The sequence below is a fragment of the Lutjanus erythropterus genome, chromosome 6 (genome assembly GCF_056507025.1).
Source record: "Lutjanus erythropterus isolate fLutEry1 chromosome 6, fLutEry1.hap2, whole genome shotgun sequence".
In the NCBI taxonomy this organism is placed as follows: Eukaryota; Metazoa; Chordata; class Actinopteri; order Lutjaniformes; family Lutjanidae; genus Lutjanus; species Lutjanus erythropterus.
Window position 1 is genome coordinate 19,420,767 of NC_139322.1, and position 17,481 is coordinate 19,438,247.

Below are 17,481 nucleotides of genomic sequence, written 5' to 3' on the forward strand. Positions count from 1 at the left end.
CTTTACTTGAAGTCCCCCTGTTTAGCATTTATAAGCCATATAAACACAGTATAATGTAGTTTATTAATGTTCAGTATTTGTCAGGAATTATAGCTTCTCCTGTGAAGACATATTTTATATAATTACTGCTGTCATTCATCATCTGTTTATACACTAGTCTCCACTTACTGGTTTATAGGAGTGAGGAGACCCTCATAGCACTGCCATAACCATGTCATGACACCTCTCATGAACATGAAAGAGTCTGTGAATGTTTTGATTGTTGTCAAGTATCATTTGGTGAATTATGTAATTTTTAATGCAAAGTTGACATTGTTTTAGGTGTCTTTTTTTCATGGCAACTTGACATTAATCAAGCTAACGGTGTCTGCATTATTACAGGTTGACAACATAAACTGTCAGTGTCTTTGTCATTACAGTTTTACACAATCAAACGTATCAAACTTAGAGAAACTGAAACATAAAATTACACTGTCATATGTGGTTGGTTTTGCCAATGGCTGACATATGACTATCATAAGTTTCTCATGAATACTTTCCTTTATCTCATTTACAGTGATACATTTTAGACTTGTCATGAAACTTAATGACATTTTTACGACAAGTTCAAAATATACCACATTAGTTGAGGTCAAAGGAATTATTCATGATTCTGTCATAAAAGGATTTGACAGTTTTATAAAACTTAATGACATGTTTATGAGTCAAAAATGTCAAGTGTTCAGGTTATGCTTCCTTGGTTTATGTCAAGTTGTCATAATAAAGACATCAATCAATCAATCAACAATGTTAACTTGGAACTACATATGACATAATTGACCAAATGACACATGACACTTGTAATAAACATCATACAAAAAATCATGAATAAAGACTGTCATGTTTATGACAGTTGTCATGACATGGTTATGACAGTGTCATGACACCTTCAACAAAGTGTTACTAGTTATAGTTGTTGACAAATACATTAATAAACAATTGTCTTGGCTTACAACTACATACATAGTGTTATGTAAACCATATATTAAATGTTTATATAGTCCTTTAAATGCAAAATAGGTGGACTTGAGGTAGATTGTTGCCCCTAATCCTATTAAAAGCCCCTTGAGGGTTTTTCAAGGTTTGCCTCCTTAGATCTGTGCGGCATACAGAGAGAATGCCGCTCCAGTTTTCTCAGGTTCATTACAGTCTCCTGACAGAAATTTGCAGGTGGTCCAGTGTTTTTCACCCCCCTCTCCTCACAGAAGGGCAGTGTCTCAGGTGTGACATGTTTTCTCTTCCTCCCCCTCCTCCCCCAGTACTGAAGAGCGTGCCCTTCACAGCCCGCACTGCTAAACGCGGCTCACGGTTCTTCTGTGAAGCCAACCTCTGTGACGACGCCAACTGCTAGCCCTTCCCCCCTAATGCCAAGGTTGTCCAGGTGTCTCTCATACGCCTCCCTGACCCCACTGTGCATGCAGCATGATCTCTGTCACCCACCCAAACCCAAACCCCCAACCACTACAACTACTGTGGACTAACTTGGGCCGTCATTGGTTGTTTGTGTTCTACTTCAGAGGACTCCTATCAGGTGTCTGGTGATAGGAGTCAGCCAAACCTCTTTGCCTGGCACACATCTCCATGGACAAAATCAGTTGTACAGCGTGTCAACATATTTTGTGTATGAAAATATGTTGATACACACACAGTACAATCAGCCATGAGTGTGATTCAATTATCAAGTGCATGACACATTTAAAAGGCTGTGCATTATTATGGAATATTTCTTTTAAAGCATTAATTTAATGGAGCTGATTTAAAAAAAATCATAACATAAAGAGGTTTGGCTAATTTACTGTTTTTTTTTTATCAACGATGCCTTGTTCCATGAAACTAACTTGTTTGGTGTTGGTTTTCCGGCTAACATGTGACTCTTCTTTCCTCAACCACCACTGTTTATTCTACCCCCCCCCCTCTCCAGCTGAAAAGAAGATTAATGACAGTATTTCCCACTCCTAAGAGAGGGTAAGGAAGGTAGCCTGGCTGAAACCCGGCCCGCTTGGCCCTCCAGCTCCTGTGTGCTGCTACAGTGATGTCAGCTGCTTCAGCTAGTGCTTTGGACGCAAAAAAAAAAAAAAAAAAAAAAAAAAGTTGCTTCACAACACTGAGATTTGCTTTACAACGCAGTCAGAAAAGAAGGATGTTGAAAATAAATAAAGCAATAGTTTAGATTTTTTAACCAGGGTTGTATGAAATACTTATCAATAGTCAGTGTATTACTTACAGTGGAGTGCAGCAAAGTACTGCTGTGGACAGGATCAGCAGTAACAGTTTAAGTGCATGCTACATTTAGAATATTTTCACCATTTTACCTTGTCATCACACAGCCTTTTCCAATTGGAAACCACTGTTATATAAGCCAAATATTGTTCTCCCCAAAACAACCAGACTCCTTAGGCAAAAGAAGTAATTTTACCTCATTAAACGCAGCAGTTGCTGGTCTGCTGCTGCTTCGATCAGTTCAGTTTGTGTTGTTGCATGACTTTCGGTGAATCCGAACTAATCATTTAAAACACAGAGGTTACACAATAACACAAATTAACTAACAGATCAGTCCAGCAGTAGACCAGCGACTGCCTTGTTCTGCGAGGTAAAATGAATGACTTTGGCAATTCAGTATGGTGGCTTTGGGAGAGCAATATTTGGCTTATATAACAGCAGTTTCTCATCAGAAAAAGCTGTCTGACGGCAAGTGGTGAAAATATTCTGAGTACACTGAATCTGTTCTCAATTTTGTTCTTTATAAGTGGTTAAAATACCTTTTGTTGTTGATCCTGTAAACAGTAGCACATTGCGTAATTTCCTATACCGGTAGTTCTGCTGCTTCCACAAACTGGGAGCATGCCTACCGCCATTTACTGTAGATAATACACTGAAGCACCTCGTGCAACCCCACTTCAAAAAATTTAGAATATCCCTTTAAGAAGCAAGTCATAGTATGTTCATAGTTTGAAGAAATTCAAAACCTCTCACCCCAACGGCCATAAAAAGAGTTCATTTATTTCATTTTCTACTAAGACAAGACAACATCATTGTTCAGTTTCAGTGCATAAATGAACCCTTCAGATCATCATCATCATCATCCTCACCCCCTCCTATATGTGTTGCATGTTGTCCAGTGTTCAGTTACCTCTCACTTGTCAACAACGTCCGCCATGTGTTGTCTTTGCTAACTGTCATCCGCGGTGTGCTGAACAGCTATTTGGTCAACAGGCTCTTAAAAAACAGTCAGCCACATAAACATCAAAACAGCTTGTATCCAAATATCTTTACAGAGTTTAAAGGTTTATTTTACTTTAGTCACAGCTAGCTTGATTGTTACCCAGTAAACTAAAGAGCTTGTTGACCATTGTACTGTAACTGTAATAATGATGCTGCATTATTAGTGTTGCCATGACTACATTCCCAAAGCCTTGTGTGTCGCTACTACCAGTTAAAATGCAAGGTTATGGGAGTGTGTCACTCAGTGTCAAGTCTGCATTTTTTATCTGCTAATTTTACATGTCTAATACACAGTTAACTAAGATTAACTGCAGACGTTATTGCAAGAGGCAATTTTTTGACTGGAATATGCTACAATATACACTCAGTTGCCAGTTTATTAGGTACACCTAGCTAAAAGTAATGCAGTCTAATAAAACAGTCCTGCAATAAATGTTTGTTTTTTTGGTAACACTTTCTATGAAGGTAAATCTATAATGCGTTATAAGCACATTCATAAGACAAATTCATTTATAAGGCTTTATAAAACTCATTGTAAATATTAATAAAAATGCATGACAACTTAGGTTTATAAAGTACCATAAATAGCGGGCATAATGTAACATAACTCCATGCCAATATGACACCAGTATTTGAAGGAAAAATCTGAGTCATAGGTTACACAGCACATTATAACTACTACTAATAATAACTTTATCCAGTTATACATATACAAGATACATAGAGAACTACTGTGACGTATCATAAACTATTATAAATTCAAAATTTCTGAAGTGGAATAATGTCTTATAAACATCAATAATGCGCTATAACATCACTTTGGGAGCTTTAAGTAAAGTAACAGCACTGTTTAAGGTTATTAGTTGTTGTCTATAATGCTTTATAACTGGTCAAAGTTACGGTAGTTATAATATGCTGTGTTACCCAGGACTCCAAGGCTTTATAAAACTCCTCATAAATGTTTCTAATCATGCATGACAACTTATAACAAGGCTTATAAATCTTCATAAGCGGTGGACATCATTTATTACAAGTTCAGCATCCATAATGCTTTATAACTCCATGCCAAAATGACAACAGTTTTTGAGGGAAGAATCTGGGTTACACAGCACATTATAGCTACATTATAACATGACTTTATCCAGTTATAAAGATACATGGATAACTGCTCTAACACATTATAAATGGAATAGTGTCTTACAAACCTCAGTCTATTAGCAGTTGTATGATTTTATAAGTTTGTAAGATATTCTGCCATTTCAGAAACCTAGACTTTATCCAATTATAAGGACACATAGAACACTGTATAATAAGAGATTATAAAGTTATGGTAGTTATGTGTGCTGTGTAACCCAAGATTTATCTTTCAAACACTGTCACTTTGGCATGGAATTATAAAGCATTATGAATGCTGCACTTTTTAATACACATCTCCACGTTAACAGTGTGAATATAAACATTTCTAAGCCTCGTAAATGTACTATAATGTGTTATGAACATGCCTATAATGCAATATAAACATGTTTTTTTGTAGAAAGTGTTTTGTTTTTGTCAAAACTGTTTTAGAAAGGAATTAATTCAGCTTTATGATCTTTTGGAGGATGTAGTTGAATTGCACTGCATTATACAGGGGGGATGTTTCTCTTATTTAGTCTACTCTCATTGATATAAATGAGGTGGACAAAATAATAAAAACAGTTGATTAGATGTACCTATTAAGTTTGCAACTGAGTGTATCTCCTTTACATTTATAGCTTAAAAACACTCTTAGCACTGCTTAAAAGTTTAGTACGTAGAAGACAGTTTGACCTCTGGGCCCTCTAACATGTGTGTCCCCCTGTCTCTCACCCCTCTCTCCCTGCCAACTCACAGATCTCCGAAACCAGCCTTTCCTGCGAGCTGACGCGTTGATCCGGAGCGGTTGGAAGAGACCCTAAACCACTTATTCGTCACTTATACTCCCCCTCCCCACTATAACCTTCCTCCCTGTGTCCCGATGGTCTGTCTCAACCCTGAGGCTGCAGATCACAAAGACTGAAAAGAGGGCCAGGACAGAGCCCTTTGTTTTAGCTGGGTAATTTATTTATTTATGGAGGCCCTTAACAGCCACTTTAAGTGAGCAGACATCATTACAGAAGCACAATGGGGTCACTCCTGTCTCAAACACAAGACTTTCCCCGCTTTGAGACACAGACCGGCCAGAGGACGACTCCAAGACAGGTGAGGTGAGTCGAGGACTGGCGGACCACAGAGCAGGAAGAACGGTGCTTTCACCGGTGCCTGCCAACATGTGGATCTTATTCCCAAGACCGTTAATTTCCTCAGATTATGCAGTCGTAGCAGGACTTAGACTGGGAGGCAGCCAAAGGGAGATGCCAACTCTGCTGCTGCTGCTGCTGCTGGGATGTTTGCCTTGAAGACACTCGCAAAACCTCCAAATAACAGAGAAGCTTCAATGTTATAATGAGACATTTAGGGACTGTTTCCTAACATTAAGCCAAGTCAACACATTCAGTCAAGACTATTGACAATTGTTTGTTGAGATTCCAATCACATGTATCTGGGAGGAAAGACCATCGATCCCACTGGTTCTTTTGGACAAGCTAGCCAAACCAAAATTTCTCGAATGTCTCATGTTTTGCTTAAGAAGTGCCTTTTTCTGTGTAAAAAAACAGTGTTATTTCTCATGAGTCAGCCATAATTTGTTTATGTTACATCTTTTATTTGTTAAAGATTGTATTTTTTATTGCCTTGTACTATAACATTAGCCTTATAATACTGACAACATTATGCAACAGTTGAAAGTTCCAGCTTTAAAGGCATACAACAGCTAAAAGGTGAGGAGAATAATGATTTTAAATAGGCAGATGCTATTAGCACCCATAGTCAACAGTGCTATTTGCACCCGGGTGGGTAAATAGCCAATATAGGTGCAAACAGCCATTGGTAAATAGCTGATGTGGCTCAAGATTGACTCCCAGTGTCACATGGGTGTCAAACAGGGTGTAAATAGCTGAATAGCTGCTGTGTGACTATTCTCACCTGGGTGAAAATAGACATTCCGTTTTAAAATATTACTCTTTTATTTACCTTTCTAGTACATTAGTGTCTTAAAGCACATAACTTGTCCAAGTAGTTCTTAAAAACTGAATGTTTTATGCTTTGACGACACTTTCTGTCACACTTTCTAAAGTGACATTTTGGAAGTGACAAATGTATGAAGAAGATTCCACATGGACTGCTGTTTAATTAAGGGCCCAGATGACATTAACTTGCTATAGATGTGGTGTTGGATGAAGGATGTTTCCATTCCTATGAGGTCTTATGTTTGAAACTTTTTCTTAATCTCCTCTGTTTTAGTAGAAATTATTAATTTCCTCCTAACAGCTGTTAAAGCTTACATTGGCACAAAGGGAGCTCTTTACACTACTTTAAGATATACTATGCAGGATTTTCCTAAAAAACAAAACAATGTATAGACTCAAAAACACCCCCACTCAATTGTCACTTCTGACAATGGAGTGTGTGGTGGTGGCTGTGTCTGCAGAGAGCCTACCCTCTGCCTGTATTTTCTTATAGTCAGCCTTTGGGCAGTGAGTGTGTAGCCCCCAGCTAATAACAGGGCACAGACTGAGACATTGGGGACTCTATTAAAACATAGCAACCAACAGTTATATAACATTCTCCGTCTCTTTTCTGTGCGAGACCTCCAGGCCTGTAGCGTCTTTTACACAGTCTGTTCTAGGTGAGACTGTTGCGCAGTTTTTCCGCCTCGCCATCCTGTGTGAAAGTTACAGACATGTAATGAGGGGCATTGTTGTTCCGCCGGCATAGGTTGTGAGGGGATGGTCGAACAGGTGTGAATGCAGCAGAGTGGCCGCTGCCTGCCGACGCGAACGGCACACACATCTTTACTATTGTTTGAGACTGAGATTCATGAAAGTTGAACCCCCACAAGCAGAAAGAATGTGGTGAAGGGAAAAAAAAAATCACAGACTGGGGCGGCATTTTGGCAGCATTGTTACATTAAGTGTAAAGAAACAAGGTGGTGTATGGATGAGCCTTTGTTGTGGCCATATTGCATGATGTCTGTATAGAAAGGGCTTCTCTGTGTCTGTTTCACCAAGCGCGGGCTGAGATACACACAAACCCTCAGGATGAGCAGACAGGGGACACAGTGCACAGGATAAAGTGTTCGCTTCAGCTGCATTCACACAAAATCAGACAATAGGGCACCTTCCTGCAGGGTTGTACGCTAGCGTGGGCGTGTTTGTTTGCGTTTTAGAATGTACCCGCTGAGAAACAATCAGAAAACAAGTTTTTATTTCTCCGTTTCACTGCATTGTTCCCACCAACGCCAGTCCCTCTCTCAATTCACTTCACTTCCTCTTGTTCGGGGAGGAGGGGCCAACTTTGAATGGCGTGTTTACAAACAGCAACCAACAAATCCTGCATAGTACACCTTTAATTTGGCTTCACATTGTATGAGACACTATTGTTTATGTGGACATTTATATTCCTGTACATTCAAATCAAGAAATTTACTTTTTAGAAAAAATGATCCATGATATTGTCTATTGACTGAAAGATGTCACTTCTTGTTTAATAAATAAGATGAATTATGTAACTACAAGACCAAAGAGTGTCATTACAGCTCAGGAGTATGAAAACAAAGGCTGCGCTTTCTTCGATGAAGCAACATTCAAAACAAGCATTTACTACATGTTCATGTTTTATTTCTTAACTTTGTTTAAAAGGATACTTGAGGTTAATTTCTGATGTTCTCCAGCAAGAAATAACGAGCGACTGCTTTTCCTCTCCATCTCTCCAAATGACGGACAGAGCCACCGTACATTTCTACTATAAAAATCCATTTAATTTCTTATATCAAAAAGAAATAGAATCATAACAAAACAATCAGAACCACAAATATCCATGTGGGTTTTTGCCACCAAATGAAATTCTCCAACTGAAAAATGATTATTCTAATTTACACAGTCATGTGAAACTCTAACAGAGCGGGATGTAAAAAACAAACAAAAAAAAGTGATGAATACTGTTAAGTGAGGGGCAAAGCCAGAGAGTTTCTCTAGGATGGGTGTGTGTGTGTAAGCACCATGCAGAGTGATGTGGCAGGTATGGCTGATAAGCTCAGTTAAAAGCAGCGTGGTGAGCAGTGAGACACAAAGAGAGCAACAATTTTTCAGACTAAAATCCAGTTTGACAGACAGACAGATGGTTAGCGTTAGCAGCAAGGCAAAGGAATTAACAAAGGAATGCTTATCAGGAAGCTGATCAGTCCCCTTTTCCTGGGAATGCACTTAACAATGAGCATTAACCTAAATTACATGTCCATGTAATTACATACAATTTAAAAAAAAAAAAAAAAAAAAGGAAAATTCTCCCACAGAAGTACGTACCATCAAACGGTCTCCCTGGCCTTTCCTGAAAGTACATTTACAATCAAAAGACATGGAACAAAAGCTAAACGCAACCACTCTCAGCTAATTTATTCGTCGCGGATTGTTTTTCAGTGATGACCGGGAAAAATTCACAGAAGCTTGCCGTCACTCCCAAAAAAGAACTTTCTAGAACAGTTTTCGGAGCAAAATCCGGCTCCTCTCCAGAGTGTCCTGCAGTAGGCTAAACCAAGGCCACGGATATCCATCCCAGACTTTTTCATCCTGGAATGTGGACTTTATTATTACAATCATCTTCATCATCCAGCGCACTCACACACTGCCATTGACTCATTCATTGCTGACAAAGAATATGTCAATTATACAATGACTTAAAAAAAAAAAATGTTAAAAAGTACAGACTGCTATTTGTTACTGATGTTTGTATTCCTGGGTATATTTTCAAGACACTTTGTTAATAGGTTTATATATATGCAAATATATAACTTTAGTCTGTGCAAGGAGGTAAAAGACAATCACTTGAATGTAGTTCTTTGAGACAACAGAACAGACACTGTCTGCGATGCCGAGTCCTCCTCCATGTGTACATGTGCAGTATTTCTCATTCCTCTCCCAGCCTTCAGACCTCCAGCAGCAAACGTACATATACACACACAATGTGAAAGACTTGAGTCGAACCAGCATCCAGGAAGCATTCATAGTGAGCACTGACACTTCTCCTCTCTTTCATCAACAACAAAGACTTGGCAACGTTTTTCAAGGATGGAACAATATTCTTTTTTTTTTCCCCTATACAATTCATACAAAAATAAAAAATTAAAATTGTTCCACTGCCATTTTGTATCTCTCTTTATCTTTTACATTTGCACAGAGGTAGTGGCTATATGCGTGATAGGGGAGGAGGGAGAGTTGTGAGGAGGTGGTGAGCAAAATTAAAAAGAAGAACTGAATAAATGTCTATAAAATGGTTCCTTTTCATCATCAGAGGATTTTTTTTTTTGTCAAAGAACAAAATATAATACTGCAATCACTTAAAAAAGTAGTCCTTCATTTTATACATTTTATACAGTGTTCTCGCTTTTTTTTTTGTTGCTTTTCTTTTCAGTTGGTAAAGGCATAAGATGAGAGAGCTTGTTGGCTCAGCACTGGGTTGGGCAGGGTTGGCAGAGTTCAGTCCATGCCAGGCTCTACGCCAGCGGGTCACTCATGTCCTCGTCACCCTGGGAGAGAAGCTCCTTCTTTTCATCCGTGCTGGCCAAAGAGTTGCGGCTGTTGTGGGCGCCCATGTACAGGGTGGCATACACTGGGTTGGTGAAGTTGGTGGGCTGCGGAGCGAAGAAAATTACATGGTGACTCAAAGGGAAAGAGAAAGGCAGCGATTCTTTAAATGTGAAAGTAGCATTTACTGCTTTTTGTGCTTTAAAAAGGCCAGTTCACACAAATGACAAAAATAGCATATTTTCTCTCTTAAAAGCATCGGTTCCCACAAATCGTAACGACGACACATTTTCCCTCTTATGACTAGAACCCTTATAGATATTTGCCTTATTTGTTTTTAATAAACTGTATGTTTGTTATGTCATATACTGTGCCTGATACTAGTAAAAGTGCAGTGGAAAACCAATCAGAGGCAAAGCTCCAATTTGAAAACTTCGGCCAAATCCACCTACCCCTTCTACATTATATGCTTTATGTAATCAGGAAGTCACACTGAGATCGAGATGTCACTTACAAGTGAGCCTGAATACAGAGTAAAAAGTAGGATAAAATTATACAATATTAATACAAATTGAGGGATATAGAAACATATATATAAAAAGATAATAAAAACAAAATACCAAAGATTTAAACATACATTCAAATAGAAAACAGCATGATAAATAACAAATAATAGATTTTAAAATATCCTTGCAATCTGTATAAAAAGAATTAAGAAAGATGCGAAAGACATACAGTAAAATCAAAATCAAAAAACCTCTAACCAAATTTTTGAATTATTGGTATCAATGTGTCAAGTTTGTCAATTTTGTAGCTTTTTTTGTTCCAGAGAAATGGAGCAAAATATCTAAAAGCTCTTCATAACATTGGCATTTACTGTGGTCATATATACAGTCAGACAGTCCAGAGAACAGGTAATATAAGTAAAATCTCTCAGGTTCAGTACAGCTGATAAATAAAGGTGCCCATTTTTCTAGTCCTTTGTGGATAAAATGATAGCAGTGCTGATCTCACCTGACAGAGAGGGATGGCTAGCCCACCTTTTTTTCTTCAATATTATATCATCTCAATACAAACTCGGGTCAAAGCACTAAGTGTCTGTCCAAAAACAGTGTCCCACTTTCTATGGATAAGCACTCTCTCAGAACATTTTTCATTGGAACTGCCAAAGAAATGGCAAACACAAGTGAAATTCCTAACACGTACTGGGGTGGTGGCAGAATTTCAGAGACGTTCAAATGTCGGTACATAAACCTCAAACTATCCGATTCCCACCGTGAAGATATGAAGATGTGTCATTTTGTGATTTGTGTGAGCAGTTGCTTTATGTGCTGTTAACTGTTTTACCTTGTCTGGATCCAAAGCAAAGTCTGAATCCAGGAGCTCCCCAGCATCATCGTCAGGGTCTCCTTCATAGATCTTATACGCCGGGTTCCCGATCTCAACATTCATGGCTCCATTTGTCATTCGGTGGTGCTGGAAGCCCTTTGCACTGCAGACAGACAAATAATAATGAACTGATTAACCAACCAAGCCCACATTTAAAAATGATTATGAACTATTTTGGGAGAAAACTTAAATTAAATAAAATTCACAGTGTCTAGAAAAGCGTCAAAACGTAACGCATAAACCAGCAACAAACAATCCACACAATCAGGACAACATATATTAAAGGTTGTCAAATGAGCTTTTGACAAAAGGCCATTTGATCAAACCCAGAGAATATAGTGCAGCATGTCTGTTGTGGAGAATGCTGGATTTTCACTTTGCAAATATTCGGCTGTTTGCAAGCTTGTTAACATTTTTCATAGATGCACAGTTCGTATATTTAACTATGCAAGCACAGAGCGTAAGCCTAACATTTAAACATGTAAACAGGGGAAGGTATGGAGACGCAAGAAGGACGAAACAGTTCCATTGTTTGCGCATCACCAGCAAAGCTACTTCAGATAAGAGTCAAGAGATCCCTGTGTTGCTGGGTGGGAAACCCCGTGGGAGGCAAACAGGAGATGGCAGGCAAGGACAAAGGACAGATTTCTGCACTGACCAACAGAATGGACAAATGGACTGACAGAAAGCATCAATCTGACTGGATATTAGGGGAGGGAGGGGACAGGATTAGCGGGTCAACAGGTGAATCATGTAACCCTGTGAAGTTACCGCGAGCACTGAGAACGAGATTTGCCCGGCCATAGAGACCTGGGAGACAGGAAATAGATGGTTATCAAAAGGTAAAGAGAGAAAGAGAAGCTACAGCAAAGGTGAGAGGAACAGATGAAACATGGGAGTTTGGAAATTAAGTCTCTAAAAACAAACTCACCCGCGCATTCTCCGCTTGTACCACAAGATGGCACCGACCACCAGCAGTGCCAGCAGCAGCAGCAGAAGCACTGGGATGACGATGGAGGCAGTACCTGCGAGTGAGCAAATAAATGTGAGCAAACAGGTTCAAAGTGCATGTTTTACTAACAAGACTGTCTGAACTGTTTGACTTACTTCCACTGGAAGCAGAAGAATCTACAGGAGCTGCTGCAATTTCACACCTGTATCCCTTCCATCCCACAGGACACCTGGACACACAATGAACCACAGTTACAGAGTGTGTGTGTGTATGTGGACATGCAAATTCCCTTATTTGATCGTTCCTCACTTCTCGTTTGACCTGGACATTGTTCTGATCCACCACCATGAAGGACGTGTAACCATACTGTTGTACATCAAGACATACACACACACAATTTCTCGTTTATTTTTCTATTTAGTGTAATTAAAAGGTCTGTGAATGGTAAATATCTTGACTAGTTGAGATTTTTAAATGAGTGAGCTTTTACTTTGGACTACAGACACACCTTCAACACAGCCGTGGACGATCATGCTGTTATGGGCTACACTGAAGCACTATGTTTATGATTGAAAGGTCCTTGTGACCAAAACATCCACACTATTTTAATGAACCAGTGCAGAGGTGATGTGTGTGACTGGGAATGACTTCTTTGTGCATTTTTGGAAGGTTTGATTCCACGCATCATAAAAAGAGACCAAGAAAATGGTGTTCGTGTTGCCTTCTACTCATCTTCTTGAGGACTTCCTATCCTGCATGACAACTACTGTTCTTTCCATTGGTTGTATATTTTAGATTTTTGTAGTGGAAATAAATTAACCTACAATGTTTCAATCATTCCAGTCCAGTGCAGGATGCAACTAAACAAACCGACATGTACCTGTTGCGCGTGAGTTTGAAAGAGAGTAAGTGCATCGATGTGAGTATGATCAGTTGGTGGTGGGCGTCATATCTTACTTGCACTGAGGCAGCAGAGTGCGTGTGTCAACTGAACATTGTCCATTAGAGCAGTAGTCCAAACAGGTAAAGCAGCTGGGCTGGATCTGACCGTTGGGACAGCTGCACACACAAACATACAAAGAATTAATTCATTATGTCAAGATTATTCCCCTCCATGTTTTAGGGATTCAAGGTGCACAGACTGATGTCTGACGTTGCTCACTTGATAATGAACAAAATAAATGTCAACAAATATTTGCAAAGTCTGATTTACTTAGTGCACATTCTGAGTCCACGTGCCACTGTGTACCCACCTGCAAGAAACCTCGCTTGAGGATGACGTCAAACACTTGCCCGTTCCACAGAACTGACATTTGTCAAGCTCACACTGGTATCCGATGTACTGAGTGGGGCACAGACAGAGTTTGGTGCCGTTGGAGGTTTGTAAGCAGGTTCCACCGTTGTGACAGAACCCTTCACATTTACCTGAGGACGGGAAGGAAGGCGTGTTTTGTGACAATATGTGACAAGTGTCATCTTTTGTAAGTTAGAAAGGTTTGTTTACATTATTAATAGCTGAATATAGCTAAATATTTAAGAAGATTGTTTTAACAACCACACTCTACAGCAAAGTGAAACTCCATAAAGACAACATGGCAACATCTGACAGTGTTATTACTTACTGTACTGGCACCGGTCGCCCTGGTACTCCGGCGGGCAGCTGCAGGTTGGCTGGTTGCCCGTGTTGACCGAGCAGTTGCCTCCATTCAGGCAGTAGTCTTGACAAGTGTGACGGTTACAGTTCGGCCCTGTGAAGCCTTTCGGACACCTGCAGGTTGGAGCACCTGGGACACAGAAGAAGATATGAATTAACAGGCTAATATAAATGAATACAACTGCAATTGCTTTCACACAGGCTGCATCTCAACAACTTGCATCTCTTTCAGGATGTAGAATTTCATGTTTCCAAGATTTTGCTAAATTTGACCTATATTGACCTATACTAGCAACTTACACTCATTTTACATATTATACAATAAATGAAGCACCAGCACAGACTGAGAGCTGGGGATATTTGGAAATCACCTGCTTCATGCCCTCTCTGCTGCAGCTTTTGGCATGTGATCTCTGTTACTAATTAAAACTCCAGAGAGCTTTCACAGACATCAAAAGGACGGGTGGAAATTGTACTAATAAATTTCAGAACAAATAAAACATATTTACTCAGCTACCATGAGTGGCCTAAATTACTTAAAAAAAGATCATTTCACATCAAATGTATTTATTTTAAGTGTTTATTTCACTTGATTTGCTAGTTAGAAACATTTTCTCATGTAAAAGATGGGTATTCCCACTCATGTTGGTGTAATTTTCTTTTTTTTTTTTTAATTCTATAGAAATATACACCATAGAGGCCTAGTAATACATATGTTCTTATAAAAATGCAATAAACATTATAAGTCTGGGCATGTTAATCCAGTAATTGCGTGTGTGTGTGTGTGTGTGTGTGTGTGTGTGTGTGTGTGTGTGTGTGTGTGTGTGTGTGTGTGTGTGTGTGTGTGTGTGTGTGTGTGTGTGTGTCGTGCTCCCACCTGTATGAGAAGCAGTGCATGTGCCTCCGTTCTTGCAGTAGTCTCTGCACTGGTTGATCTCACATCTCTCTCCAGTGTAGCTCGGCTGGCAGCGACACTTGGCCACCTGACGGGCGTTGAGGAAGCAGCTCCCGCCGTTCTGACACTGAATATCGCAGGGCCCTGAGGGGGGAGCTGTGGAGGAGGAGTTCCACGATGAACCAACATTTTGTGCGTGGCATCTAAATTTAAAGCCCCCATATTTAAAACCACCCAAGAGTTTCATAAAGTGAAAGCGGGGGACACAGTCTATATGTGAACATCAGTGTAGTGTATCTGTGGACTCACAGAATGGGGACTGGGTGGGGGCTTGTCTCTCCACGCATGTGCCGTTGTCGGCCACGTAGTTGTTCGGGCAGGTACACACCGGTCCACTGGGGCTGAGCAGACACAGCCACTCACACTTCTTCCTGTCACATGGGTTAGTCACTGGTGGAGGGAGACGAGACATCTGATAAGAAAAACTGCATGAAATCTATAAATACCATGCAAAACACTGACATTTTAAAACACCTTATTTTCTCACAGTTGATGAATACATTTATTTCCATAAAACTTGTATGACTTTAGGATGCAACAGAACACTATAAAATATAGCCTCTTTCACACACATGTTCAGTAACAAAATCTGTACTGCCAGTTTCCAAGCTCAATACACTTCAGGGAACATCCATGTTGTGAATGAAAGCAGTAACATTGCAGGGACAAGCATGTAAAGAGTTACGTCTGTCTGACAGAACTGAGCGAATCAATCACAAGACTCTGCTGTGAGATTTTTGAATCTGATACGCCACAACGCTCTTTTAATGTACTAAAATGCGTGTTTCTGATTCAAGTAGATCATGGGAAAAAAAATGAGATGGGATGAAAACTTCAGCTTCTCAGCTGCCACTTCTTTGAAAATAATAAGACAAATTTTTTGCTGCATACATGTATATCCGGTTTTTGGTTGCATTACCGCCATCTGCTGAACTGTTCATTGCCCCACCTATTCTGATATGTGTGAAAAGGTGCAAGATGGTTCCTGAATATAGCTGCATGAGTGAACAGTGAAAATCTAGTGGTGCTTGAAAGGTTACCCCAGTAATTTACCGGGAACTATGTGTGACAGAGGCTTAAGTGTAGTGAAGCACTCACTCTCTGGCTGTTTGTAACGGTGGTAGAGGACTATGTCAGTAGCATGGTTGATGCCTGTGGTCAGATTCTCCATATGCCCTTTGCCAAACTTGTTGACCCGGAAGACAACGTTATTGATGTACGTGACTCCATATATGTAGTCCTCAAAGATGTCTATGCTGAATGGATGGAGCAGTTCTGTAAAAATTAAAAAAAGAGAGAAATGGGTTAAAAGAGAAAATTCTACTAATGCCAGATTTCTTTGATACTTTGTACGTTTTAGTGTAAAAAGAGCTCAACTGTTTTTGATGCCTGAGACAGAAATGACAGGGTCAGAGCCATCCAGACGAACGCTGCCAATCACTGAGAGTTTAGCATCCGCCCAGTAAAGACGCTCGTTGAAGTAGTCCACAGCCAAACCTGAGACAGAACGGAAGCAGATAAAGACATGACAACTTATCAAGGTTACCGTAGTTTACTAAAACTAAACTAGAAACAGGTGTGAAAAAATATTTTAACTTAAATAAAAATGAGATTTTAAGGGAAAAAAATAGCAAATTATGTTGCGTAATTCCAAAACTAGCTAAAATAAAATTAAAAAATGGGCAAACCCACTTTGGACACTAACTGAAACTGAATTGAAAACAAAAATTAAAAATGAAATTAAAATAAAAACCAATGAAAGACACACTTACTATTCTATAATAACTCAGCAACCTAGATAGAATAAAAGGTTGTAAAGGCTGTAATTGTTCTGGGCATGAAGCTTCCCTTTCCTTGGACAAATCAGGGTTAACATAAATCATACGCTGTTAAAACAGAACTGACCTGTGGGCCACTGGATGTTCTCATGAACCAGAGTTTGTCTCAGAGTGCCGTCCATGGCAGCGGTCTCAATTTTAGGGTGGTTCCCCCAGTCTGCCCAGTACATGGTACTGTAGGGAAACACAATATTAATATAAAACATGTGACAGCAAAAGTCATATATTTTATATGACTGTTGCCCTAAAGTCATCATGAAAGAGCTCAGCACTCTTTCTTACCCTCTCTGTGGATCCACTACGATGGCGTACGGCTCATCTATCATGCCAGAGATGAGGGTCTTGCAGTGCTGGCCCGACATCTGAGCCACTTCGATGACATCTCGACCAGAGTCAGTCCAGTAGAGGTTACCAGCGACCCAGTCCACCGCTATACCACGAGGCATCTTCAGCTCTTTGATCTGGATACAAGAAGAGAGGCACTTACAGGATGTTTGTGTGGCGTGTTTGTAGAATTATGAGTGGGGAGTTTGTGTTTTCACAAATATTTTCCACCCACAAATGTTGAAACCTGTTGAATATGAGCATTTTTATTTCTACCATTTTTGGTGCTTGCAGGATTTATTTATAGGGACCTAATCGATTTAATGTATGCAGTCTGGATAGAGTAGAGCTAAATTTCATTTTTGTTATTTAACATTTTTACACACTGTTAGCCTTGTTGTGTCTGTTACATAGGTTTCTATTCAATGATCACTTTTCTTTAATTACTATGTAAATGTACCCCTGTAGAT

The 17,481-nt window shown here is 39.6% G+C and overlaps 2 protein-coding genes across 6 annotated transcripts in view; one reads left to right on the top strand and one right to left on the bottom strand.

Annotated features, from left to right (window-relative positions):
- fmnl3 (formin-like 3) overlaps positions 1 to 8,660 on the top strand; it is a 49,707-nt gene extending 41,047 nt beyond the window's left edge. For 2 of the 5 annotated variants that reach the window (XM_084721032.1, XM_084721036.1), the window contains 2 exons: positions 1,299 to 1,420; positions 5,134 to 8,660. In XM_084721032.1, the coding sequence (XP_084577158.1) occupies positions 1,299 to 1,390 (92 nt within the window). In that variant the 3' untranslated portion in view covers positions 1,391 to 1,420; positions 5,134 to 8,660. Of the gene's footprint in view, positions 1 to 1,298; positions 1,421 to 1,960; positions 2,005 to 5,133 lie in introns of all 5 variants that reach the window. The other 3 variants (XM_084721035.1, XM_084721033.1, XM_084721034.1) reach the window with 3 other exon arrangements.
- The window catches only part of lrp1ab (low density lipoprotein receptor-related protein 1Ab), a 124,461-nt gene continuing 115,091 nt past the window's right edge, over positions 8,112 to 17,481 (bottom strand). The window contains exons 77-89 of the mRNA XM_084721038.1: positions 16,970 to 17,148; positions 16,755 to 16,861; positions 16,227 to 16,346; positions 15,948 to 16,124; positions 15,099 to 15,239; positions 14,772 to 14,945; positions 13,863 to 14,024; positions 13,494 to 13,665; positions 13,198 to 13,299; positions 12,396 to 12,469; positions 12,220 to 12,313; positions 11,247 to 11,391; positions 8,112 to 10,006 (exon numbers count right to left, since the gene is read on the bottom strand). Coding sequence (XP_084577164.1) covers positions 9,869 to 10,006; positions 11,247 to 11,391; positions 12,220 to 12,313; positions 12,396 to 12,469; positions 13,198 to 13,299; positions 13,494 to 13,665; positions 13,863 to 14,024; positions 14,772 to 14,945; positions 15,099 to 15,239; positions 15,948 to 16,124; positions 16,227 to 16,346; positions 16,755 to 16,861; positions 16,970 to 17,148 — 1,785 coding nt within the window. The 3' untranslated portion in view covers positions 8,112 to 9,868. The remainder of the gene's footprint in view (positions 10,007 to 11,246; positions 11,392 to 12,219; positions 12,314 to 12,395; positions 12,470 to 13,197; positions 13,300 to 13,493; positions 13,666 to 13,862; positions 14,025 to 14,771; positions 14,946 to 15,098; positions 15,240 to 15,947; positions 16,125 to 16,226; positions 16,347 to 16,754; positions 16,862 to 16,969; positions 17,149 to 17,481) is intronic.